Source organism: Balaenoptera borealis (assembly GCF_965194805.1).
Source record: "Balaenoptera borealis genome assembly, chromosome: 15".
In the NCBI taxonomy this organism is placed as follows: domain Eukaryota; kingdom Metazoa; phylum Chordata; class Mammalia; order Artiodactyla; family Balaenopteridae; genus Balaenoptera; species Balaenoptera borealis.
This window is the reverse complement of record NC_138871.1, coordinates 2,598,886-2,626,675: the sequence shown is the minus strand read 5'-3', so window position 1 is coordinate 2,626,675 and position 27,790 is coordinate 2,598,886. Positions and strand designations below refer to the sequence as shown.

The following is a 27,790-nucleotide window of genomic DNA, read 5'->3' as shown; positions in this document are numbered from 1 at the left end:
CTGATGCTCCCCAGCCCTGCCCGGCCTTTCCTGGAAAACCCCAACGAGGGCTGTGCCTTAAAACTTTCCCACCCCTGACCTCTGCTCCTGGACCCCGGGCACCTTCCCCACGTGGCCCTGCGGGAGGCCGGGCCTCCTGCAAGTGGAATACTCTTCGTTTCCGAGCCCCTCCTCTGTCTCCTGTGGCCGCAGCTGACTGACCGTCTCATCAAATACCACAAAACAGTGTGGACAACAGCACCTGTCCACGGTCTCACCGGGTACTTATGCCCATTTTAGGACAAGAAAGCAGGGCTTAAAGAGCTGAAGGCTGCCTAGTGAAGGGCAGAGCCGAAGGGGGCCGGGGTCTGTCACCTGCAAGTCACCTCCACCTCCTGCCTTCACTGCTCTGGGCAGGGATCCGACGGCTGCTGGGCTTCACCTGGGAGCTTGGACGCAGGGCGTAACCTCAGGTCCCACGCCAGACCTGGTGACCTCGAGTCTGCATTGTAAGCACATCCCAGTGGTCCCGAGGGAGAGGCTCTGCTCTCACACCTGCAGCCACACACCTGAGGGGGAGAGGCGGCCCCAGGCCATCCCTGGGAGTGATGGAGATGCCTGGGGTTTAGAGAAGGAAGCAGCTCGTGATAAGGACAGGGTAGAAATTCTAGGTCCCCCACCAGGAGAGGTTGAGGGTGTCTCCCAAGGAGTATCCCACGGTGCACGGTCTTGGGAGACGTGGTGAAGGGACCAAGTGTTCCTGGGCCACAAAGGGTTCAGCGAGGCTGGGTTCACCGAGTCAAGGGTTTCTTTCGTGCAGGACCTGTCAGGGTCTTGATGTGCTGATTCAGGTCGTAACTCATGCTGGGGTCGTGGTCTAGAGAGGAAGGGATGGTGAAAGAGACGGGGGTGAAACCAGCAGGCACTGGTGAGGAACTGGCAGGGAGGGTGGTGTCCAGCCTGACCTCGAGGGGCTCTGGCTCTTGCAGTCGGTGGGCGTGGGGCGTTTGCTGAGGGGCCCTCGTATCAAGGAGAAGAGCATGAATGTGGATCGGGCAGGGAAGCCTTTGAGAGATGTGAGAAGAGATGACAGAGCAGCGGAGACTTTGCCCTCAGGGGAGAGTATTGTTCTGCAGACTTTTGGGTGATGAGGGGCCCGGAGCTACTCTGAGGACCTCTGGGGAACCCCGGAGCTGTCGGCCATCTCTGGAGGGGCTGTGAGGGGCTCCGGAGCCGACACCTCCCCTTACCCCAGCCCGTCTTAGATTCTCAACCTTTCCGGTGAATTACAGCTAGACCTTCGGAATCCAGCATGGGAACAAGATGCATATGTTGAACTATTTTTAAAGCAGGATGACCAACGCCATCTCATGTGCCAACAGTGGCTGCTTGGTGACTCACGGAGGCTTGGGAGACCGTGCCCGAGGCCATGATTGAACACAGAATCTGCGGAGACCTCAGAAGGCGAGCGTGGAAAAAATCCACGCAGCAAACTTGCCATCGCAGGCCTAAGCCTTGTCACAGGTCTTCAACCAAGAAATCGGGCACGTTCCTGGGCTGTTTTCCACGAAGAAACAAGCAAAATCAAGCACCTGTGTTTGGGAGTTTTTGTTGCTTTTTCTGAGTGATTTTTCCACAGTAGCTCCGGAAGTTCTCCCCGAGCTCGGAGAATAGCAGGGAGGTCTGGGACCTTTTCTGGAGAGCACAAAGAGTGACAAAATAGAGTCCCTCTAATGTGTGGAGACAGACATTTAAATAAATAGTGGATCTAAGACATCCCGTTGCAGCAGGGACAAGGGCCTAGATAGTGATGGGGAAGATGCTGGTCAAGAAAGGCCCTGCCAGGCGTGTGATGGTTAGGAAGAGGGAGGAAGTGATGGAGTGAACCTCGAAGATCTCTGGTGGGGGGCATTCCAGCAGAGGGGACAGCTGGTGCAAAGGCCCTGAGGCAGGAGTGTAGGGGAGAGTTTGAAAACTATTAGAAGAGCCATGTAGCTGCAGAGAGTGGGTGAGGCAGAGGATGGCAGTAAACAAGGGGAAGTAGTAGTGCTGTGAGGGTCAGGTTGTGCTAGAGCGTGTTGGAACTCAAAGGCCTTGGTAAGGATTCTGGAATTTGTCCTGAGTGAAATGGGGAAAGGGTTTTGAGCAAAGGAGTGAAGATCTCCCTTACATTTTAAAAAGACCATTCTGGCTGCATGTGAGGAAATACTAGAGGGGCTGGGATGGGGGTGAGAGGCTGCTGAAACGCTCCAAGCCAGGTGTTACGTGGGCCGGAACTGCGGGTGGTGTGAGAAGAGGTGGTCGGGTTCTGGAAATATTTCAAAGGGAAGGCGAACAGGATTTGTTAATGGTTAGATGTGGGGTGTTAGGGAAAGAGGAAAGGATTACTGCCAGGATTTCGGTTTAAGCCACTGGAAAACTAGAGTCGCCGTCTGCTGAGAGAGAGAGAGAGAGAGAGAGAGAACTAGGAGAGGAGCAGGATTTGGATGGGGCGAGGATGAGATCCAGAGAGACATCCAGGCGGAGGTGTCAGCGACAGATTTGTTACACTTAGGTATCAGAGTTCGGGGGTGAAGTCTCACCTGGAGATGTAACTTCAGGAGCTATCAGCGCACAGACGTCCTTAAAACCCTGGGACCTGAGATCACCTAGGGGGCGAGAGGCCCCCGGGCTTGTTACTTTGATGTTTAGAGGCTGGGAAAGTGGGGGGGGGGATGGGACATGGAGACGGAGGACGAGCAGTGAGCGCCTTGGGAGGAGAACCCGAGACACAGGTGGACCAGAAGCCACAGGAGGACAGCTTTGCAGGAGGAGGGGGTTGGTGGGCAGTGTGTTGGGGTCAGTGAGGAGCAAGAAGTGCCTGGCATGGCCGGTGCTGGGAAGGTGGGGTGGGCGGACTCTTTCCCAGGTGCAGGTAATAAGGGGGGCACTTTCTGTAGAGAAAAATAATAATTAGTCAACTAAAGAGTCTGCTTTTTATCATCACCGTTCAGTGCTCATTCTGAACAATGTCAGTGACGAACAGGCTTTTGTTGGTCTAATTTCTAAAGACTGTTGCAATTCCTGTTGAGTTTTATACATATAAATTTCAAGGGTCCAGCATTATAATCCAACATCTGCATACACTATGGCATGGTCACCACCCCAAGTTGAGTTACCATCCATCACCATACGGATGACCCCCTTCAACCATTTCGCCCACCCCCCCATCCCCCTTCCCCTGTGGTAACCACTAATCTGATCTCTGTATCTATGAGTTTGTTTTGTTTTACTTTGTTTCTTTATTTGTTTTGTTTTAATTCCACATATAAGTGAAATCATACTGTATATGTCTTTCTCTGTCTGACTTATTTCACTTAGCATAATTCCTTCTAGGGCCATCCATGTTCTTGCAAATGGCAAGATTTTGTTCTTTTTTATGGCTGAGTAATATTCCATTGTGTATAGATACACCACATCTTCTTTATCCATTCATCTATCTATGGACACTTGGGTTGCTTTCACATCTTGGCTCTTGTAAATAATGTTTCTATAAACATGGGGGTGCCTGTATCTTTTTCGAATTAGACTGTTGAATTTTAGTAACACATGTGAAAGTTTCAGATGCGCACACTTACGTTATTTTCTTTTAATAAACATGGCATTTTCCAGAGAATTACCAGTTATAGAGTCAGCCCCTACACATACGGACTCAGAGTCATCCGAAACAGTCCAGAATTGTTTGAGCTCAGTTCCTTGTCTCCAGGCCTGGTGGTCCTACACATTCCTGAATTCAACCAGGAGGTTTGACGTGGGCGCAGGGGTAGCAGGGAGATTGTCAAAACAACCCTGCATTGGCTTAGAAATGTATACTCTTCTAAACAGAACTTGGTGACTTCAATTCTGTCATTCCATGTGATCAAATGAAGTTTTTATTTGCGTTTAAACTTCAGAACACTACAATAGACTGCAAACTGCAAGGTGTCATATTTCTGTTTGATAAATGCAAATTTTAGTCATGAATATACTAAACTTGAATAGCTTTGCAATGGAAATTTATTCTTTTTTAAATTGTTGTGTTAAAACGAGAGAATGAACCAAGAAAACAATGATTATTACTGAATTTAATTACATTGTATAGACCAGGGATTGTTAAAATCAATCCGATTGGGTGTGAAATATGCCAGGAATGCCTCTCAGTGGAGGTCACTGAGTGACCACAGAAAGAGCAGTTTTGCTGGAGTGGGGATGACCCAGTAGTGAAGGAAAATGGACAACGCAAGAGGCAGAAAGTTTGCTGAAATGAACTTATTTGCAAAATAGAAACAGACTCACAGATCTTGAAATCAAACTTATGGTTACCAAAGGGGAAACATGGGGGGAAGTGATAAATTAGGAGATTGGGATTAACATATAGACACTACTATATATAAAATAGATAACTAATAAGGACCTACTGTATAGCACAGGGAACTATACTCAATATTCTGTAATAACCTATATGGGAAAAGAATCTGAAAAAGAGTGGATATATATGGTATAACTGATTCACTTTGCTGTACACCTGAAACTAACACAACATTGTTAAATCAACTCTACTCCAACAAAAATTTTTTTAAAAAAGGAAGGGAGGAAGGAAGGAAGGAAGGAGGGAGGGAAGGAACGGAAGGAAAGAGGGAAGGAAGGAAGGAACGGAGGGAGGAAAGAAGGAAAGAAGGAGGGAAGGAAGGAGGGAGGGAAGGGAAGGAGGGAAGGGAGGAAGGAGGGAAGAAAGGAAGGAGGGAAGGAAGGGAGGGAGGGAGGGAGAAGAAACGAGGTTTGCGGCCGTGGCCTCTGGACCAAGGACAGGTCAGCCGTCGGAGAGGCAGTGTCTGTGCACAGATGCAGTGAGCTCCGTGGGCTCCGGCCAGCCTGGGGAGGTTCTGTTCCATCGCTTCTGCTGAGTGTTAAGTCGGAAGCAAGATGCCACGCACAGGGATGGGAAGGAAGTGACGGGACTTCGGAGGGAGAGCTGGTTCTAGAAGAGAGGACATCCAGGTGGACCAGGGCAGGGTGTTGATGGCCTTGGAGGTTGGGTCACGAATTGCAGAGACAGCCCAGCATCCCCGGCTCCCCGGCTGGTCCCAGTGCTTCACTCACCAGCCAGGTACCTCAGCAAGTTCCCCAGGTCCTCGGTTTCCTCATCTGATTCCTAACTCTTTTCTGAGGATTCAGCGAGGCTGGTACAGCCCCTAGCACAGGCTCTATGACTTCGTTTGCGCACGTGAACGCTGCTCTCCTTTTCCCCTTCTTAGTGATCCAAATACGGGCTGCTCAGAAGGTGGGGCTGTAGGAAACTACCTCTGATTTGTTGGAAACTGGGTCCCTCTGTGTCCACTACCTTCTCCCAAATGCTTTGCATTGACATAGGAATGTATACTCCCCATGGTCCACAGAACCATCCTTCACCCCTTGTACCAAACTAACGACCTTGCAGCCTGCCTGCTTCCCGGCACCCGCCTCCCCTCACAGCTGTACCAGAGGCCCGAGCCCCCCACCTGGTGGGAGGATGTCACCCCAGCCCAGGTTGTCCTGCAGCCCCACAGACGTGTGAGTTACGGGAATGGCCTTGGAGGGAGACCTCATCATCCCAGCTCAGCCGCTTATTCCCTGGACCACTTAGGGCACATCGCTCAGCCTTCTACGCCTGTGACCTTGGGTGCAATACCCGCCCGCTCAGCTTTAGTTACTTCCTTTGCAAAACGGGTTAGTAGTCCCCACCTCAGCAGGATGCGTTGTCGTGATTACGTGAGAGAATATATGTAGGGAGCTTAGTCCAGCACCTGGCATGTAGTGATCGATAAATGGTAGTAGGGGGATTTTTTAGTTAAAAATTTAAAAAAAAATTTTTTTAATGGTAAAAATCATATAACACAAAATTTACCATGGTAAGCATTTTTAAGTGCATAGTCTGGTAGTAGTAAATACATTCACATTTTGTGCAGAGTATCTCTAGAACCGTCCTCACCTCGCAAAACTGAGACTCTGTACCCACCAAAGACTTCCACATCCCCTTCCCCCCAGCCTTGGCAACCACCATTCTACTTCCTGTTTTGTTTGGTTTGATTACTGTAGATCCTTCGCACAAGTGGAATCATACAGTATTTGTCTTGTCGTGACTGGCTTGTTTCACTTAGCGTAATGTCCTTGAGGTTCATTCACGTTGTAGCATGTGATAGGATTTCCTTCTTTTTTAGGGCTTGATCATATTCTGTTGTCTGTGTATACCGTATTTTCTTTATTCATTCGTCTGTCAGTGGACATTTGGGTCCATTTGCTTCTATCTCTTGACAATTATGAATAATACTGCAATAAACATGGGTGGGCAAATACCTCTTTGAGATCCTGCTTTCAATCTGGGGGGGATGTATACCTAGAAATAAGATTGCTGGATCATATGGTAATTCTATTTTTAATTTTTTGAGGGACCTCCATACTGATTTCCATAGAGACTATTTTACATCCCCACCAGCAGGTGCACAAGGGTTCCTTTTTTGCCACACCCTCACCAACACTTATTTTCTCTTTTGTTTTGTTGATAGGAGCCATCCTAATGGGTATGAGATGATATCTCTTTGTGGGTTTTTTTTTGCATTTCCCTGATGATTAGCAATGTTGAGCCTCTTTTCAGATGCTTCTTGGCCATCTGTGTATCTTCTTTGGAGAAATCGTTATCCAAATCCTCTGCCAGTTTTCAATCTGTTTTTTTTGTTGTTGTTGTTGAGTTGTAACGTTCTTATATATTTGGATATTAGCCACTTATCAGATGTATGATTTGCAAGTATTTTCTCCCATTCTGTAGGTTGCCTTTTCACTCTGTTGATTGTTTCCTTGGCTGTGCAGAAGTTTTTAGTTGGATGTAGCCCTATCTGTCCATTTGTGCTTTTGTTGCCGGTGCTTTTGGTGTCATAGCCAATAAATCATTGCCTAATTCAACGTCATGAGCCTTTTCCCCTATGTTTTAGGAGTTTTATGGTTTCAGGACTTACGTTTAGCTGTTTGGGTCCTAGTTATTTTTGTTGTTTTTATTACATTATTGTTAGTATTATTATCATTTCTACTAATGCTATCTATAAAAGCTTCCTGCCATTGATGTGGAAAATTAAGAGCTTACTGTTATGCATTTTAATCTAAAAAAGTGAAGGGGGCCCCTCGTTTTCCTTACTTCCACACATTTCTTATAGAAACTCCCTGAAAATCTGATCTCCAGACTTTCTCTGAGGAATACAAACCACGTTTCTTGCAAAGCCCATTGGCTGTTTTGTGCATGTCTCATACTGAACGTCTGGCGATGCAAGGCCTCCCTCGTGTGGCTTCTATCAGTGTTTCTCCCCAACGCTTCGGTTACAGTGACTCTGAACAGGGTGAGGGGTACTGGATTCCCCAGGTCCAGCCGGCCCCCTTCCTGCTTGCAGCTCGTCAGGAAGTGGGGAGTGCCGGCCGGGGTGCTGCAGGAGCATTCACATCCGATAGCGGGACTCGGAGGCTGACGGGGGATAAGAAGTCAGTAGTCACTCCCTCCTTTAATCGGTTCCCTGCACTGACATGGTCACAGAGGAAAACACTTTATTGCCGGGGGATGTGTTTGCACACAGAAGCTCACAGTATACGTAAAGGAAAAAGAAAATGAAACCGATGCGGAAAGTGCATCCTTTGCTCCGTGGTTTGAACAGGGCCTCTTACTCCCTGATCCTGGGCTCCCCTGGTACCGCTGATGCTCTGGCCCCTCGTCAGGCCCCGGTTAGAGAGGCTGCCTGGTCCCAGCTCCCCACCGCACCCCAGGCTCCGCGCGGTGGGGTCTCCTGGGGGCTGGAGGACCCCCAGTTTTAGAGACCGCACTTCCCTCCCTCGTCACCCTGAGGGCGTCTTCCCAGCGGCCTCCTGGCCTCGGCTCCTGCATCCAGAACCTACCCGCAGAGCTGGCCTCAAAGTTCTGTCTGTGTTCATCCTTCCAACAAGCTTAGGTGCGGGTGTGACTGCCCCTCTGTGTAGGTAAGTGACTGTGACTCGGGAAGATTCAGTGCCCCGAGCGGGGCAACCCAGGCAGCCAGGGTTGGGCAAGGCTCGGACCCCAAGCCCTGGGTCTCCCCACCCCCTCCTCTTCCTTCTCTCTGGCCTCGGGGTCCAGAACCCTGAATGCCTCCTCCTTTGGCCCAGCATTATTTATTTCAGACAGGACTAAAAGGAATGAGTGTGAATTAATGAAGTCATGTGGTGTGAATAACTGACATTTATTCCCAAGCTGGAAGTCAAGGCTGAAATGCAGGACGTGATCTGGGGGCGGTTTTGTTAGGTTTACTTTGGGTCCCAGAGAATCTTCCTTAACCCTCTAGCATCACCCGTAGGACGCTGTGCAGCTGAACTTGCCCGTCCCCTGCGGAGCGGCAGTCCCGCTGCAGAGGTCAGGGAAATGGCACCTCCGAATTCCAGGCGATGGTGCTGCCTTGCTTGTTTCCGTCTGTCCACGAGGTCTTGCGCAGAAGAGGGACCCAAGCAACCCTTGACGCATGAGCCTTGAGTTAATGAATGGGCTCATTCAACTCATGGTCATTGAGTACCTGCTCTATTGTGCCAGGGACACAGAGGGGAAAAGACAGATGTAATTCCTGCCCCAGTGGAGCCAAGAGCAGGAAAGCAGACACAAACCACTACACTGCACTACACTGTGACGTGGGCTACAGTGGGGAAGGGCAGGACGACAGGGAGACATGGGGCAGGTGACCTATCCCTGCCTAGGGGTCAAGGAAGGCTTCCATGAGGGACAGACATTTCAGCTGAGATCTGAAGAGCGAGAACTAGGCATAACAAGGCCAGGGCAGTGCAAGCAAAGCACTTCCGGGGAAGAGAAGAGCATGTGCAAAGGGCCGGCAGTAGCAGGCAGATGGGTATGTGAGATCCTGCAGGTGACCAGAGAAGGTTGCAGGGGGGAAGGAGGAGGGGCCTGGACAGTCGGACCAGGGCCAGCTCACCAAAGGTCTTGTCCACTAGCATTTTTCTTTTTTGTTTTTTTAATGAATTTATTTATTTATTTATTTATTTTTGGCTGCGTTGGGTCTTCGTTGCTGCACGCGGGCTTTCTCTAGTTGCGGCAGGCAGGCGCTACTCTTCGTTGCGGTGTGCAGGCTTCTCATTGCGGTGGCTTCTCTTGTTGCAGAGCACGGGCTCTAGGCATGCGGGCTTCAGTAGTTGCGGCACATGGGCTCAGTAGTTGTGGCACGCAGGCTCAGTAGTTGTGGCTCGCGGGCTCTAGAGCGCAGACTCAGCAGTTGTGGTGCACGGGCTTATTTGCTCCACGGTCTGTGGGATTTTCCCGGGCCAGGGCTCGAACCCGTGTCCCCTGCGTTGGCAGGCAGATTCTTCACCACTGCACCACCAGGGAAGTCCCCACTAGTGTTTTCCAAACCAGTCTTCAACTACAACCCACAGTGAGAAATGCATGTAACGTCATAGCTCAGGACACACGTCAGTATGACCCAACAGTCACCAGCAATACTCCCCTTACCCTGCATGACGAGCTCCATTTCCACCTTATTCTAATTTTGTCAGTCCTGGTTATGACCCCCAAGCTGATTTCACAACCTTCACAGGATGAGTCTCCACACACCCTTGTAAGTCCGGGCAGGGAGGCTGGACTTCATCCCAAGGTCGGTAGGAAGCGGTTGATGGGCTTTAAGCCAAGAGCAACCTGGTCTGATTTCCTTCGCGGGGAGATACTCCAGTGGCAGCAGAGGGAGGGCTGTGGTGGGCAGGGGAGGGGTACCCTGGGGCCGGTAGGTGGCTGTGACCTGGTTGAGAGATGGCAGCACCCAAACTGGAGCGGTGGCAGTGTGGACAGAGAAAAGTGGGTTGAGTTCTGAGGTTCTTAAGAGAGTAGATGATTGTTTGGAGGCACGGAATGAGGGGCAGGGAGGGGTCAAGGTTGACTCCAGATTCTGCTTCAGTAACTGGAGGGCCGGGGGGGTTGGCTTTTGGGATGCGGGGTGATGGGGGAGGACCCCACTGGGGGTGAAGACGCTGAGTTCCGATTCAGGTATGCTGGGTGTGAAATAGCCAAGAGCTGATCTTCCTGGACCCTGGGAGTCAAGAAAGGGAGCCGGATCTGGCTTGCGGAACTGGGTCTGAGCAGTGTCTTGGGGGTGTTTGGAATCTTGGAAGAGAAGTGATCTCTTAGGGAGAGTGTGGGGAAACAGCAAGGACAGACCCTGGGACGCCCACAGTTCCTGCTCGAGCACCATCTTTGTCCCCAAGTAAGAATCAAGTCATCATCTTCCAGATACTCCAGACCTCTGGGTAATATTACCCGAGGAGCTTAGCACAGAACAGGCCTGTGTGTTTGAGTGGATCGTTAACCATTATCCCAAGAAACCTGAACCGAGCCTCCCTTATGGCAAACGAAACTCTTCTCCTGGCTAACTGTGGGGCAAGCCCACGTGGACACCGCTGACCTGCGGGCCCAGTTGCCCTGTGGCTTGGCTGTGCGTTTCAAATGTTTTCCAGCTTGGCTGTTTTTGAACTAAATGTGTTCCTCGTGCTGGGGAAGATGTGTTTGATGTTATTAAAATCCTGAACAATAAAAAGATGTTGGGAATTATTAGAAGTTGTAGCAGCTGGAATGGAAATATTCTAGCCCTGGGTTTAAATTAGTAAGTTGCCTTTCTTGATAAGGAGTCGTATTAAATTCCAGCCCTTTGATTTAGCAAAGGATTTGCCTGCCGTCTAGGAAATGGCCTGAAATAGTGGGTTCTGCCTGTTCCCTCTCCCCGCCTCCGTCTCACTGTCTGTTTCCCACCCTTGCCCATCACATCCATGAATCTTGAGTTCAAAACCGAAATGGTGTAAAATTGAGGCATACGTATAAAATGCTACTCATTTAAAAAAATTTTTATATTGGAGTATAGTTGATTTACAATGTTGTGTTAGTTTCAGGTGTACAGCAAAGTGAATCAGTTATATACTCATTTTTTAAAAATTGACCTTCTTATGAAAAAAAAATAAGTTATGTTAACTGCAGAAAGCTTAGAACGTATAGGTGCGCGATGGAAGAAAAGTCAAAGCATTCATTCGCTCGATGAATGTTGAGGAGCAGCCCCTAAGTTCCAGAAGCTGCCGTAAGCGCTGGAGATAAACGAGGACGAGCGTGGGCAGGGTCCTGCATGTCAGTGACAAGGGCCAGGAGGAGGGTGCAGGCTGAGCTCTCCGTGGGACGGTTGTCATCACCAGTGAGCAGGGAAGGACACACTGAGATGGGCTTTTGAAGAAGCACTTGCAGGAGGGGGAGAACATTCCAGACAGAGGACACCAAGTAGGCACAGCAGGAAAACCAGTGTGAGGGGCAGGGGCGGGAGCAGGGGAGACTGGGGGTGTCACAGAGAGAGGTTAGGGCTGGGAAACCACCACAGTGGGCTCCCCATGAACAAGTTCGGCTTTCATGCCCATTTCCAAGTGAGTTTGGAGCCAGTGGAGATGCACAAGAAGACCTGCTCTGACTCCCATTTCCCCAGGAATCCTGGCTGCTGCGCTGGGGTGGGAGGGCCTGCAGGGGGAGGGGGGGCTGCAGGGGGAGGGGTGGAGGCAGGGAAGTTGCCAGAGAGACCAATGCAAACATGCACTTACTTCCCATGCTCGTTTTTAACGCGTGCATTTATTAGCGAGGGTTCAAACTCCACAAACTATGCTCTAACCTTCATTTCCCCCTTGCTATCTCGTGAACATCTTTCCGTGCTGCTGAGCACCGGCCTGCAGGGTTATTTTTGCTGCGGGACACAGTTCTGTTGTAGGACGTCGTAGGCAAAGCAGAAGCCTGTGCCCAGTGCACACCGGGTCCCATGCCCGGTGCTGCTCCTGCCAGAGCACGTGAGGGAGGGAATCTCATTTGCCCATTTTGCAGATGAGGAAACTGAGGCCAAGAGGCTCACCAAGAGCAGAGTCAACATGTAACCCAGAGCTGCGACTACAGGCCCTGCGTCTCCTGACTGCCTTCCTGTCACTGAACTTACACTCGGTCTCCCTCTTAGAAACAACACTGCCCTAAGCATTCGTGTGGCCAAATCTTTGTGACCATCAATAATTGTTTCCCTAGAACCAATTCCTGGAGGTGGAATTTCTAGGTCAATTCTTTTAATGTGACAATTAAACTGTAACGCGTCGTAAATGAAACAAGTCTGAACAAGTCATTCCAGATGCTCGGAGGGACCGTGGATAGTATTAAACACAGTGCAGGACAGTTAATCTGGAAGCGGTAATGATCTTGGGTCTGACGGGGCTTCTGGGAGTGTAGCTTCCTCTTGACAATGTTTCTCCAGAACAGGAACTCGACCGAGCACGAGCGGCCATTTCTCCATCCAGCCCCTCGCTCCCCTGTGCCCTGCGGGGCCGTCCACACCGGATCCGCCTCCTGGAGGGCCAGGCAGGTGTTTCCCGAGTAGCTCTGCTGAATGATGCCTCTGAACTTGCCCTCTGCCCTGATGAAGGCCCGTCCCTCCGCTCGCCCTGTGACTTGCAAGATGCTGTTTAATCTTTGCTGCCACCCTGTGGAGTTGGTACAGAAGAAGAAGAAGCAGCAGCAGAGGCTGAAGAATTGCAAACGGTCCTCAAGTTCCAAGGCTGGGAAGCAGAGGCAGGACGGTGGTTTGGATCTGGAGCTCCCTGACCAGCCCAGCCCCACGGCCTGCTGTGCTTCACTGGCCCATCGTGACTCTAGGTTGGGCAGGGGTTTGCTGCAGGTATAGGGGTGAAGGAGTTAAGCTTGCCCTGCTCGCTGCCTAATTGATGCTTGTTCACTCGGAGTCACGAATATCCACGTGGGCCTGGGCCGAAGGACTAAAATGATTCCAATGCTATTTCATCTTTATCACAAATTTCAATACCACTTCCCTCCTCCTGCCGGGGACCCAGGGGGGAATGTCAGGGTGGGGCTGCCAGATTAACAGCCCTCCATACAGCTGTCAAGTTCGTGGGCGGTATTAGGAACTCTGTTTTGGAAATTTAAAACGCTATTAAAAACCGGGAGTTCCCTGGTGGTCCAGTGGTTAGGACTCCATGCTTTCACAGCCAAGGGCACAGGTTCCATCCCTGGTCAGGGAACTAAGATCCCGCAAGCCGTGCAGTGCAGCCAAAAAACAAAAACAAAACAAAACCACTATTAAAAATGCAACCAGGGGCTTCCCTGGTGGCGCAGTGGTTGAGAATCTGCCTGCCAATGCAGGTGACGTGGGTTCGAGCCCTGGTCTGGGAAGATCCCACATGCCGCGGAGCAACTGGGCCCGTGAGCCACAACTACTGAGCCTGCGCGTCTGGAGCCCGTGCTCCGCAACAAGAGAGGCCGCGATAGTGAGAGGCCCGCGCACCGCGATGAAGAGTGGCCCCCGCTCGCCGCAACTAGAGAAAGCCCTCGCACAGAAACGAAGACCCAACACAGCCAAAAATAAATAAACAATTCCTATTTGAATTTCTAAAAAAAAAAAAAAAAATGCAACCAGTTGCCTGCAAACAGACACAAGGGGTCTTTTTGGGGGCCATGGAAACGTTCTCAAGGTGGATTGTGGTGACAGTTGCCCAACATTATAAACTGTATAAAATTCATTGAATTGTAAACTTACGATGGGCAGGTTTTGTCATGTGTAAATTGTGTTTCAATAAAGCTGTTAAAAACATTAAAATATCATCAAAAATCATTTTAATCGAATACATCAGCTGTGTCTGTTTTCTTTACTACAAGTGAAAAAGCATATTTTGATCAGAGTCAGGGTTTTCGTTTTTCAGAATGGGGGCATTAAAATGTTAGAAAAATTGCAAAGGTACCAAAAAAGAGTTCAAAAATAGTTTTTGAGAAAGCCAAGTTAAAGCAGAGGGATGGGCACGTGCAGATGTGATTTTGGAGGAGGGAAAAGGTTTTGCAAAGCAGCCAGACTGCAAGGCTGAGAAGTCTGAGGGGCCGGCACCCGGGGTTCCTCGAATTTAAAGGAGGTGCAGCTGGGCTGGGAGCCCCGGGGTGGGCTGTCTTGGAGCCCCAGACAGGCTGCTTGGGACGTCACATGTTCTACCTGGAGAAACTTGACCTTGGCAGGTCTTATTTTTTAGCATCTTGAAAAAGTGCTAAGTGTCTCAGATTTCATTAAAACATCAAACTATTTTTAAACAAGCACCGTAGGCTTTGTGCCTCTAGCAAAATCTTCGTACATGATTCCGAGACTTTAAAAACTCCACCTTAGACGCCACACCTCTAAACTAGTTCAGAAAGGGGGGAAAGTTGCCTTTTAACAGTGACATGCACAAATACAATTTTCAAGGATTCACTTGGAAACTAAGGTCCCTACGTGAGCCATATGCTTCGGCCTCCTCTAAAGAAAGAGGGGAACATAAAGATGCAAAAAACAGGTATTTGGTGAAGGTTGGGTGGGTCCTTCTTTTCAGAAGGACTTATATTACCAACTATTCTTTCTCATAACTAGAGCAAGTGTGGGCAGTCAGTGTATCCGAGTCGGCATCTGAGTCTGTAGAAAGGAATTTGTCCACACGATGAAACCCACCTGCACCCTGAGTGGGTACCACTGACCAGGCCCCCAGGACAGAGGAAGCCTCAGGGCGTGAGAGGAGGCGACAAGTGACCGGAGCGCCTCTGCCCACTTGTGTCACCTCAAGCAAATCACTTCATGTATTGATTGTTTCCTCATCCGTAAATGGGAATAGGAACGTATCATCGGGTGGCTGTGAAAAGGAAATAAAGAGCACATTCTGGGAACATTTTGAATATTTTAAAGTTTTATCCAGATACTAGGTGTTATTACTGTTTCTTTGGTCAGAACAAAAATTCAGTCTGTCTTAGCCCCTGTCTACTCATAGAATCCTGAAAGCTAGTTCCGTAGGATGGGCTGCGGGCATGTCGAGGCTTTAACCCTCTCAGGCCCCGAGCCTGGTCACTCCACGGGGCCATATGAATGTTTTCTGTACGTATCATGGGGGTGGCACCACGTATTCAACACGCTGGACAGCGGCCGAATCCCGGGGCTACCCTGCGTGTCCCGCCAATGTAGCGTTGAATCCTACATTCTCTCCAGCCAGCAGAGTTTAACTTTGGGGGGGGACAAGGAGAACTCACCCACATCACTCCAGAAGCACCTGTGAGAGCTCACCTGTGCAGGTCATACGTGCCCGAGGGCAGCCGGGGTCCTGGGGCCTGTCCACGGCTGCCGTGCTCCCACCGCACTCTGGCCCTCGCTGGTCCTACAGAGCCTCTGAGCCACTTTCCTTCCTTCTTCTGTTTCTGTCGCTCTTGCCCCGAAATACTAACTTGTTGCAAATATAAAAGACTGCCATGAACTCTCACTTACATCTTATGGGAGTGGCACAGTCCAGGGTTAAACCAGTCCTCCTGGGTCCCAAGGCAGGTGTGTCTTTTTACGAATTTCTAGGTCAAGAACTTCTGTCTGTAAAACCGAGTCAATGGCAGGGTTCCAGCGGGTAGGCTGTGTCAGTAGCTCCCACAACTGAGAACTTCAAATCCCCTGGGGTGCTGGTTAAAACACAGCTTCCTGGGCCCCATCCCCAGGGTTCTGACTCAGTTTGTCCGGGTGGCCCTGATAATCTGCATTTTTAACAAGTTCCTATGTGATGCTGACGCAGGTTCAGAGAACCACCGAGCTAGGACCGAGCCCAGCCGGCAGTAACGCGCACACAATACATTTCAGGTGTTGCTACAAATAGTCAGTAAAGATGTGCTTCCTTAAAAGGCTCCCCGATTCTGTTCTATTTGAAAAACTTCCCCCCAGGAGTCTTGCCTGACTTGAGAAATCAAACAATCTGGTCTCTCTTAGCTCACTTTTCTTAAAAGTTGAGACACGTAGCCCAACACCTGTTTCTAAGCACAGCTATTGATGAATTACTTTTGGCAGCTCTTGCATATTTTTTCATTGCCAATAAAGTTATTGAACTTGGAATATGCCATCTGTTTGAGAGTCTGTATCAGAAAGGCAGGTGATGTGGCTGCAGGTAAGGACAGAGTCACGCTGTTTCCACAGCAAACTTGTCCATCTGCCCACGCCGACTTCATTCCCTAGGTTGGGTGTTTGTGAACCACTGTGTTTTTCCGTAGTAAGAATTAAAAGTCCAATATCTCAGACGCCAATTGGTTACCTGAAGCAATAACCACAACTTCAGAGAAAGAGTCCACCAAGTTTCCCACCAGAAGAGACAGCAAATTCTCTTGGAGATTAAATACATATTTCTAAGTCTGTGAAGTAAAATGTAGATGTGCCTGTGTGTAGTGAGGACTTGACTTTAGTATTTCTGGAAAACAGTTCCCTAAGAAGGGCTTGGTCCCCGACCCAGTGCTTTGAGGGTTTGTTCTTCGAAGTGGGCGGTGGTCCCGCCCCAGGGGACACTCTCCAGGCACCCAGGGCACAGCCCCAGGAAGGCCAGCGCCGGCCTTTGCTCAGAGGACACAGAGATGCACAGGGGAGCCGCGAGGAGACAGCAGGTGGGGTCTGAAGATGGGGGAACAGCTGCTGTTGCCATCGTGTGGGGAGGGGCCATCATTTCCCTGAACGCACAACAGTGACGCGGGCTTTCTGGGCTGCGCCGACCTCAAACGTGTGAACTACAAGTGCACCTGCCATGTCAGTAAACAAAGGATGTTTGTTTACTGAGCCATCACATTACAGCTGCCCCAGTGGTGAGACCTGAGGGCACTCAGGATAGAAACGGGATGCCCCCCATCTAGCAGCCATCAGACTACAGCCGCCCCAGTGGTGAGCCCTGAGGAGACTCAGGATGAGAGAGCACAGGATACTGGCCCCAGATGGCTGAGGTGCACATCAAAGGAATGATTTCAGTGAGTCAACACTCTTGCATCTTCCCATACAGAGAAGAGCGCTAAATTCCTTCACTTGAGATGTCCGGTTTTCTTTAATTAACAGTAACCCTCTGATGTTCCAACTACTTGGTCTGTGTCGCAAAAACTCCCATATATCCTGGCCGCCCCCCCGTCCCCTTGCCTCTTCGGAGCCGTCCCTCGGAGTGATCTGAGATGCTGTGTCCCGGCCTTAAGTCCTCAGTTTTGTCCGCCAAATAAAACATAACTCTCGACGTTTAAGTTGTGCATTGTTTTTTTCAGACAACACAGGTGATGACACACCCTGCTGCCTCCGTGTGGACCTGCCTTCAGGCCATTCTGTTTTAGGGGCAACAGGGAAAGAGATAAGAGCCTCCACTGAGAACCCATGCTGGTGCTCAGCCTGCCGGTTGCCAGGAAGTCTTCCCCTGGCTCAGCTCTGCCCTCTGCCCGGCCCTGCTGCCCTCCCAGCAACCCTCCGCCCCGTCCGGGGGCTTCTGCCTGCACGCTGCGTTCCGTCCCGCTCTGGGTTCTAGCGAGCTCCGTCTCAGGTTACAGCCTGGATGGTCTCTTCATGTCGGACTTCGAAAATGGAAAAGGAAGAAACACATTTCAGACTTTGTCCCTTCAGAGCTGCATGTTACCAGCTAAGAGGAGATCTGTCACCTGAAGCTACACGTTTGCAATACAGTCAGTGACATCCTATCAGGGACTGATCGCTGGCTGCAGGACCATCGTTACTAGGACGGTCAAATCCTTGGAGCAGCTCGGAGAGGTTCTAGAACCCCTAGCCCTCCGTGCACCCACTCCCCGCCGGCCCTGTCCCCTAGGAACCTCTCCTGGGCTGGCGTTCCTCTCCTTGTCTATCAGGACACTCCTCTGCCTCTCAGCCTGCTCTCCTCTCTCCAAGAAAACCCAGCAGAATCTCCGGGTTTTACATTGGAAACAAAAGCCAGGACAGGGGCTTCCCTGGTGGCACAGTGGTTAAGAATCCGCCTGCCATGCAGGGGACACGGGTTCGAGCCCTGGTCCAGGGAGATCCCACATGCCACGGAGCAACTAAGTCTGTGCGCCACAACTACTGAGCCTGCGCTCTAGAGCCTGTGAGCCACAGCTACTGAGCCCTCGAGCCACAACTACTGAGCCCGCGAGCCACAACTACTGAAGCCCACGCACCACAACTACTGAAGCCTGCGCACCTAGAGCCCGTGTTCCGCAAGAAGAGTAGCCCCTGCTCGCCACAACTAGAGAAAGCCTGTGCACAGCAACAAAGACCCAACGCAGCCGAAAATAATAAATAAATAAAATAATTTAAATAATTAAAAAAAAAAAAAGCCACGAAAGGAGGTGTTTGGTGACAAGGACGTGCAGAGCTGCTCCCACTTCAATGGAAGGAAATGGGAAAAACATATCTCAAAAGCTCGGCCAAATGGGGCTCTGTTATACTAATTTTTCTACTTTTCTATAGGTTTGCAATATACCGTCATAAAAAGTTTTAAAAGTTAGAAAAGAGAGAGACGGACAGACACACACACAGAGACAGACAGAGAGGAGAAGGAGATGGGAGGGGAGGGAGAGAGAGAGAGAAGGAGGGAGGGAGGGAGGGAGAGAAAGAGGGAGGAATGAAGGAAGGAAGGATGGAGGGAGGGAGGGAAGGAGGGAGGGAGGGAGGAAGGAAGGAAGGAAGGAGGGAGGGAGGGAGGGAGGGAGGGAAGGAGGGAGGGAGGGAAGGAAGGGAAGGAGGCAGGCAGGCAGGGCAGGTCCCAGGCCCTCGCAGCATCCTGCGGCTGCCCCTGGCCCAGCTAACCCCCCAGGGTACCACCGGGTGGTCCCCCGCAGAGCTGTCATACTTACGGAGCAGAGAAAGACACCTTCCCTCACCCTCACAGATGACCACCCTCCACCGTCACCTCCTGGAAGGTGTGCGCTCACCTAAGGGCTCTCTGCATCTCATCTTGGCTGGTCCGGTGGAGGCATTGTTTGTCTTTTCTCTACGCTCGTCAGCATCACGGACAAGAAACTGCGTTCACTCTCGCTCTGGTCCTACCAACGTCGGGCCCCTCTTTCGGAGCCTCAGCACCGGAGACCGGCCTCGGGCCTTGGCTCTACCTGGCACTACCTTTGCGAAGGTGAGCTCTCGTGGATGCATCTGAGCGCACACGTGGGTGGCAGGCAGGGCCGCGGGAGTGGCGGAAGGGGTGTTAGACAACGCCGTGGTCAGTTCAGTGTACAGATGGCAGTGTTTGCTCCCTGCGCACGGCCGAAAGCTCCCTCCATCCTTTGTGCGGATACGGCCCATTGAGCACAGGGTGAGCGGACCCCTGCTTACACCACAGCACAGGCCGGTCTCTCCCCCTTAGCTCATAAATTAAAGCTCAGTTCAAGGTGCTTATTTATCTTCAACACCTGCACGACCGCCCGGCTCTAAGGTGGGATTGATGGCGTGGGAACTACAGTAGGTACCTTGAAATGGTTCCGTTCCCAACTCGCTTCTTCCTCGGCTTGTAATTCCCATCACGGTCCCACCCCTCCGAGTGAAAACCGCCAGAGAGGCGGTAGTGCTGGGTCAGACTAAAGAAGGTACCGGAACATTTCCTGTTCGCCTGTTACCGCTCACTTTGATCTTTAGTGTGCCCGAGCGCTTGGTAAGAAAAGTGCTGTTGATTTGGGTATTAGCAACAGGACCGTGACCAAAACACTAAATTAAAATATCAGAGACAAGTTGTTGCCCAGAAGCCCAAACAATTTTAATCTGATTCAACCTCAAGACACACATTAAAAAAAAAAATTCCTTGCACCATCTGTTCCTTTGGTTAAGCATGAAATCACCCCCTGTAATTATGTTGTAGGGAAGATCCGCTCTTACAGCGCAGAGAAGGGAGCAGGTGAAGGGTTCCGCCAGGAGTGACAGACACATGGACACACAGGGGTGTGTCTTTTACTCAGTGACCCCTTATTCCGTGCTCCAAGAAGGACTTAATCCATGAGGGCTTCATGCATGCCTGTCATGGTTCTTGCTCCGTAATCCAAGAGACAGAAATCCATAAACTTGAAACAATGAGGGATGTGGATTAATGTATTAACTACTAGTTGATTATTTACTAATGCCCTTCTTTGTACCAGGTCTTGCAAATGTTTTTACAACCCTGGGGGTAGATGTGTAGTTATCTCCATTTCACAGATTGGAAAACTGAGGCACAGAAGTATTGTATCGTGCTAACACAAGCATTTGTCGTCTGCAGAGAGATACTTCTCACTTATAAAATAACACACCAGATCTCTGATTATACAGCTCAGCCTCCACGAGTCTGGATGACTATTCCCACCACAGAGATGAACTCGTTCCGGGCATGCTCGGCCAAGGCAGGGTCTACACCTGGAGCACCGGGGGCTGGGTGGACCTGAGCTAACGTCACCAAGACGTTGCCACCCGCAGAGCCTTTAGACTAAGTGGTCTGAGGCCTCCTAGATTCCTACATCACCCCAGCCCTTCAACTTGAGATCTCTATGATAAGGACGACTCTAAGAAACTTGGAAAAAGAGATGCTTCTTGCCAGCACAGAGGAAGAAGTAGGCATGAGTAAGTGGAAAGCAGGAGGGCTTCCAAAAAAAGAGAAGCATCAGCTGAGGTGTCTTTGGAAGCTTCTATAGGTCTGATACTCACCCGGCTCACACCGTTTGTCTCTGGCAGGAGGTGGAGGAAAGAAGAAACCATTCCAGTCTCCTTAGAATGCTTTCGTTCCCGGACCACCACCTGCGGCAGGAATCTCCACTCGGTCACGCATGTTCTTTTGGCTCCTGGTGGGCACTGCCTGCACCAGCCCAAGCCGGTCACTGCCCGCGTGATCCCTCCCCGTGGCTAGTGGGACTTTCCCGGGGGCCTGGTGTGGCCCGAAGCTGCTTGCCCAGCCTCGTGGTTCCATGGCCACTCTAGTCACCTACATTCTCTACTGCAACATTCTTTTTATTGAAATTATGAAACATTTATTTCTCAAAGGAAATAAAGATTGGGCCTGTAAAAAGAAAATTTAGTCAAACTGTTAGTTCATTGGATTCTTACATTTTTTAAATTGTATTATACCTTTAGGTAATTTTTAAACAAAGTATATACCAAATGATATATTGTTAATAATTCTAAAGCTTCTTCCATTGTATGTATACACCACAATTTCTTTATCCATTCATCCACCAATGGGCAGTTGGCTTGTCTCCATGTCTTGGCTCTTGTGAATAATGTCCCGCGTGGTGAGTGCAATTCACAAGACTGTATTATACACTTGAAACTTGTTAAGAAGGTAAATCTTAAATGTCACCACCACATACACACCAAAAGGAAGATAATTACATGAGGGCATGGAGCTGTTAGCTAAGTTTATTGTGGTCATCATTTCTCAATATTATACGCGTATCAAATCATCACCTTGTACAGCTTAGACTTACATACGTCATATGTCAACAGTATCTCAATAAAGCTCAGGCACGAAAAGAAAACAAATGAGCAGCTAGCTCGGTGCACTGCTTGCTGTGCTCCCAGCACTGTGGGCCCGTCCCCTCCTGTGCTTCCCCTAATAACCCTCCCCGGGGGGCACTGTTGTTATCCCCACTTTACAGATGAAGAAACGAAGACTTAGAGAAATTAAGAAATAAAATCGTCCATTGGTAGGATCCATCTGAATCCTGGGCTGGATTCTTACACCCTATTATATACTTAGCACTTCTTTTTTTTTTTTAATTTATTTATTTTTGGCTGTGTTGAGTCTTCGTTGCTGCGCGCAGGCTTTCTCTAATTGTGGTGCGCGGGCTTCTCATTGTGGCAGCTTCTCTTGTTGTGGAGCACGGGCTCTAGGCGCACGGGCTTCAGTAGTTGTGGTACGTGGGCTCAGTAGTTGTGGAGCACAGGCTCTAGAGCGCAGGCTCAGTAGTTGTGGCTCACGGGCTTAGTTGCTCCGCGGCATGTGGGATCTTCCCAGACCAGGGCTCGAACCCGTGTCCCCTGCATTAGCAGGCGGATTCTTAACCACTGTGCCACCAGGGAAGCCCCAGCACTTCTTAAAGATGAGTCATGAGGTTGGTATAATCCTTACGAATTATGTGAAGTACTTATTTAACATCTGCACTGGAAAAACAGAGACCCACTCAAACCACTTTTTTAAAAGGGGAGGTCCAACCTGTGTGAAGTCAAGTGATAGACATTTCTCTCTCCTCCTTTAGGCGAAGAGTAGAAGACTGCAGTCAAGGTACTGACCATGCACTTGACGGTCATGAAGGTTTATGGTCCCAGAGGGCAGCCCTCCTCTTCCCAGCACGGGAAGCCCGCAGCCTGGGGCTGGCTCCGCGCCCGTGCACCCTGATGCAAGGCCGGCCCGCCCTGGACCACCCCCAGGCACGCCACACAGGGAGAGGGTGGGCGGGAGACTGTCCCCAGTGGCCCCCCTGCCCTGGGGACTCGGCAGGGTCAGGACCCAGGATCGCTAGCGTGAGGACGACCAGCAGTCTTAAAGAGAAACTGAGGCCCTGACTCCAGAGGAGCCAGAAAAAGTTCAGAAAAAAAGAAGAGAACTTAAAATACCGCCTCTAGGAACCTGGAGAGTTTCGAGACTACATCCCTCAACGAGTGAGGAGCTGCACAAAAGACACAGAAGACGGGAACACTCTGAGATTTACAAACATGACTGCCAGAGTCAGAAATTAAATAGGACTAAACACAAAGTTAAAAACCCCCTCAGAGCACAATGTAAAAAAGAGTCCAAGGCAGACAAATTAAAAACACACACACACAAGGGAACACAACATTGTAAATCAACTATATTTCAATGAAAAATTTTTTTAAAAATAAGGGAAAAGAAAAGAAAAATTAAGGCCCCATCAGTGAGGTCCAGCATCTACCTGTTAAGTATTCTCCACAAAGATCAAAAGGGAGAAAACTAGCAAAGACGTGAAAAAAGAAACTTTCCCAGAGTTGAGGGGCACATGGCTCTGGATTTGAAAGGCCCTCTGAGTACCCAGCACAGCAAACAAGAAAAGACTCCTATCTAGACACTGCCTTGTAAACATTTTTCAGAAAGAAAATATCCAGCCTTCAAGAGGCAATAACTTGTCACCTGTGAAGGAACAGAATCAAATCCACTGCCAACCTAACCCCAGCAATGCTGAATGCCAGCAGCGACGTCTCCCGGTCTCTGCAAGGACATTCTTTCAGCCTCAAGTGGACAGCCTGCCAAGTCATCGCTCCGTGGGAAGCTTTGGAATTTGTATGTTACAGACGAGGAGGTCACACCAGCAGAGGTTAAGCAGCCTTCCGGAGGCGCCCAGTGGTGGGAAAGTGGTGGATTTCACCTGCTCAGCAAGCTGACTTCGGACTGAGCTACAGAATACCATCCTTGCCACACCCATGAAAGAAACACGAAATGAAAGATAACAGCATCCTTTTTTTTTTTTTTAATTTTTGGCTGTGTTGGATCTTCGTTGTGGTGCACGGGCTTCTCATTACAGTGGCTTCTCTTGTTGCGGGGCACGGGCTCTAGGCGTGCGGGCTTCAGTAGACGTGGCACACGGGCTCCGTAGCTGTGGCTTGCGGGCTCTAGAACGCAGGCTTCAATAGATGTGGCACACGGGCTCAGTAGTTGTGGCTCCCGGGCTCTAGAGCGCAGGCTCGGTAGTCGTGGTGCACTGGCTTAGTTGCTCCGCAGCGTGTAGTCTTCCTGGACCAGGGATCGAACCTGTGTCGCCTGCATTGGCAGGCGGATTCTTAACCACTGTCCATCAGGGAAGCCCCAATAGCACCCCTTAAAAGGGTTTATCTCGGGGGAGAGTGTCCTCCTTTTCATCAGCGTTTCCAAAAGTAACATTCTAGCAGTCTAGCAGCACTGCAGTTATCCAAAGTGTTACCACTAGGGGAAATTGGGGGAAGGGTACCTGGGATCTTGCTGGATTATTTCTTACAACTGCACGTGACTCCACACTTAAATAGCAGCGGCATCAACTACCGTTTATTTACTCCACAAAATTTCTGTTGAGTATCTTGTCCGCTGGGGACACAGCAAACAACACAGACAAAACCCTGCCCTCATGGGGCTGGCTTTCTACGGGGGGTTGCCTTGTCCAAAGCGTCACTGGATCAGGCTGTTTATAATTCAAGTTATAAAATACATGCTGATTATGGCAATGTTGATTACAAAGTCTGGTCCCCCACAAGGTGGGTCTAATCAGGTTTCCTGGGTGATGTGACAAGGCTCGGCGTATTTGTGAAGACCAAGCCTTGTCCCACGTGGTAAGTTAAGTGAGTCATCGCCACTCTGATGTTTAAAATACCTGTAAAAGGCAAAAACTGCTCTATCCAACCCGCGCTTGGAAGGTCTAACCCCGTTCTCTTTCGTGCTTCTTTGCTCCAGGCCCCTGAGAGCGTCCAAGTAGAAAGCTGAGGACACAGTCGGTTGTCACGGAGATGCGGAGGCTGTGATGGATGAATCGCACATCCCAGCCAGTTGCTCCCGAAGAGGGAAGCTCCTCCCAGCCCTTGCAGCGCCCTCCAGATCCAAGACAACCGGGCGGTCGATGCAGCCGGCAGGCAGAACGCTGCAGCCCCCGAGGCGCTGAGGCCCCTTCCTCTCCCTTCTGCCCCAGCTCCAGGCCGCCCTCCACGATGGCCTGTAACCGCTCGTCCATCGAGACCTACGAACACCCGCTGCCCAACGGGAGCCACGCGGCAGACCCCGGGCCCCCCGCCCCGCCGGCGCCCCTCAGGATGTCCCTGGCGGCCCTCATGATGCTGATGATCGTGGTGGGGCTCCTCGGCAACGCCGTGGTCTGCGTCATCGTGTACCAGAGGCCGGCCATGCGCTCCGCCATCAACCTGCTGCTGGCCACGCTGGCCTTCTCGGACATCATGCTGTCCTTGTGCTGCATGCCCTTCACCGCCGTCACCCTCGTCACCGTCCGCTGGCACTTCGGGGACGCCTTCTGCCGTCTCTCGGCCGCGCTCTACTGGTTCTTCGTCCTGGAGGGCGTGGCCATCCTGCTCATCATCAGCGTGGACCGCTTCCTCATCATCGTCCAGCGCCAGGACAGGCTGAACCCCCGCAGGGCCAAGGTGATCATCGCCGCGTCCTGGGCGCTGTCCTTCTGCGTCTCGGCCCCGTCGCTGGCCGCCTGGCCGCTGGTGGAGGTGCCGGCGCGGGCCCCGCAGTGCGTGCTGGGCTACACCGAACTGCCGGCCGGCCGCGCCTACGTGCTGGCGCTGCTGGGCGCCGCCTTCTTCGCGCCCTTCGCCGTGATGCTCGGCTCCTACCTGGGCGTCCTGCACGCGGTGCGCAAGAACGCCGTGCGCGTGCACAACCAGTCGGACAGCCTGCGCCTGCGGCGGCTGCCCCGCGCCGGCCTGCGGCGGCTCCCGCGGCAGCAGCAGGTCAGCCTGGACCTGAGCTTCAAAACCAAGGCCTTCACCACCATCCTGATCCTCTTCGTGGGCTTCTCGCTGTGCTGGCTGCCGCACTCCGTCTACAGCCTGCTGTCCGTGTTCAGCCGGAGGTTCTACTGCGGCCCCTCGTTCTACGCCACCAGCTCCTGCATCCTAGGGCTCAGCTACCTCAAGTCCGTCTTCAACCCCATCGTCTACTGCTGGCGAATCAAGAAGTTCCGCGAGGCCTGCCTGGAGCTGCTGCCCCAGACCTTCCAGATCCTCCCCAAAGTGCCTGAGCGGATCCGGAGGCGAATCCAGCCGAGCACCGTCTACGCGTGCACCGAAAACCAGTCCGCCGTGTAGGGAGGGGGTGGCGGTGAGCGCCCTGCGCCCCGCTCGGCCTCCTGGGACTTCCGTGCGCTCAGCACCTGGGGGGCCTCTTAAGCACAAAGGCACTCATTCGTTACCGGGTGAGCTGCGGCTCCCGGGTTGGCACGATGAATTATTTTTGTTTCTCCCGGCGGGTCTGATGGAAACTGGACAGCAGTCACGACAAAAGGGGAACCGGGTGGGTGATGAAGGAGTCGGGCCCAACGTTAGGGAGGCGAGGGGAGCAGGGAGGGAGGTTGGTTGCGGGGCAGGAGGAAGGCTCTGTCTGAAGGGCTCTCTCAAGATCTGCCTCGGAGACAGCCGTGGTGCCATGTTCTGACGCGAGAAGCCCAAGTAGGTTCCTCTCTGGGTCATCAGGCACTGTATTGGGCGCCAGCATTCTTCAGAGGCGTCTGTGTCTGTGGCGTACGTTGTGGAAACATGCCAGGTTCTTTACATCGGTCAGATGTGCATTTTGGACGATGCCAAATCGTCCGTTCTATAAACCAAAATCACGCGGGAAGCAGAGGAGCCCCCGGGCTTTTCAGCTGCCCCCGTGTGACACATGGGAGGCCTTGGTGGCTTGAAGCCCAGAGGATGTTCGGGGGCCGCTCAGCTGAAATGACAAGCCCACCCCAGCGCACATCCTCAACCCTCCCCCCTGGACCGGCCCACCCGGCCCCTCACCCTGAAGCCTGTCACCTCGCTGCCTGCCTGACAGCCCCTGTCCCTTCCCTCTCTCTCGCCTCTGGTCCCCGGGCCACCCTTGTCCTCATTCCATCTCTCCCCGTGAGCAGGAACCACACTCCTTCTCCTGTGATCCATCTTTTCAGCAAGTACTTGTGGCGACTTGCTTTCAGCCCCAGAAGCGGTCGGGGGCTTCGTGTACATGTTCCTCTGGACGCACTGAGGCTGCCGCATCACCCCGTCCCAGGACCTGCGGCGGGGACGCAACGACCCGCTCCCACTGACCTCTGTGTTCCTCTACCTCACTCAGGGCCGCAGGGGTCTGACCACTGCCGTCGGGGCCACCCCCCCAGGACCTTGGTCCCCCAGCCCAGGCAGGATTGGGATCCCAGGAGGGCAGCTGCCTAGAGGGGACCTGCTGCTTGTCTCGTACACCCAGCCTCTACACCCAGGGCCCCCTTTACCACTGGGAGCTTCTGATGGTGGGGGTGACTTTCCTGAGGTCAGGGCACACGGTTGAGTCCACAGAGCTCTCTTTACAGCTTCAGATCTGAAGAGAGTGGGAAATGTAAGGATAAATTTAGAAAATATGGTTCCAAGTCTAACGCCATCAGGAACTAGCCACGTGACCTTGCTCGTTTCACCCCCACTTCTCTGGGCCTCAGTTTCCCTATCTGCTAAGCGAGGAAGCGGGCCTAGAGGGTCTCCCACACCCCTGCCGAGGCCCCTGCCATGTGCATGTTTTCCACTTGTAGTCACCAGATCCCCTGCCTCCGTTTATCCATCCATGCAGTGAGCATTTATTAAGTGCCTACGAGATGCAAGGCACTGTAGGGGGTGGTGATGAATCACGCCTGGCTGGGCCCAAAGGCAGATGTCTGATTTATCTCAGGATAACCGTAGCTCGAGCACAGGCGCTCCCCTTTGCGCTTTCTTCTCATTTGCTTTTTCCGAGGTTGTACGAAGAGACCAGCTCCCCATTCCCATGCCCTCCTCCTGTGCCAGAAGCAAAAAAGAAAGATAACATAATTCACATTAAGTCCAGACGAGGGCTTTTCCAGAAAATAATTGGCACTTTTTCTCACCAACTTCACCCTCCTTTTACACCCAGGCCCACAACCCCCCAGACCATTGTATACCTAGAGTGAGGGAGAGAGAGGAGAGAGATGGAGATTGGTTGAAGATGGTCAATGGCATGTGACCGATTGAGGTGGGTCCCCTCACTTCTGTGTCCCGAGTGCCCCCCCGCGAGGCAGAGTTGCACAGCCTCAGTGGTGTCCAAGAGCACAGCCAGACCACCACGGGGACCAGGCCTCTGGGCACCTCCCCTCTGGTGGGCATTCTTAAATGAACGTTTTTCAGGAGCCTCGTGTAAAAGAGAGATCACAAAACTGAACGAATGAAGGTACCAAAATTTACATCAAGCAGTGTTGTATGGTGTATGTTGGATAGTAATATATATGTTTCAAAGTCATAATTTTGTATATATTTTAAGTAAAGTATTACTGCTC

At 51.4% G+C, this 27,790-nt stretch overlaps 1 protein-coding gene across 6 annotated transcripts in view; it reads left to right on the top strand.

Moving 5' to 3' along the window:
* GPR45 (G protein-coupled receptor 45) overlaps positions 1 to 27,790 on the top strand; it is a 96,776-nt gene extending 68,986 nt beyond the window's left edge. For 4 of the 6 annotated variants that reach the window (XM_082357453.1, XM_082357456.1, XM_082357454.1 and 1 more), the window contains one exon: positions 24,217 to 27,790. In XM_082357453.1, coding sequence (XP_082213579.1) covers positions 24,288 to 25,586 — 1,299 coding nt within the window. In that variant the 5' untranslated portion in view covers positions 24,217 to 24,287 and the 3' untranslated portion in view covers positions 25,587 to 27,790. The other 2 variants (XM_082357455.1, XM_082357458.1) reach the window with 2 other exon arrangements.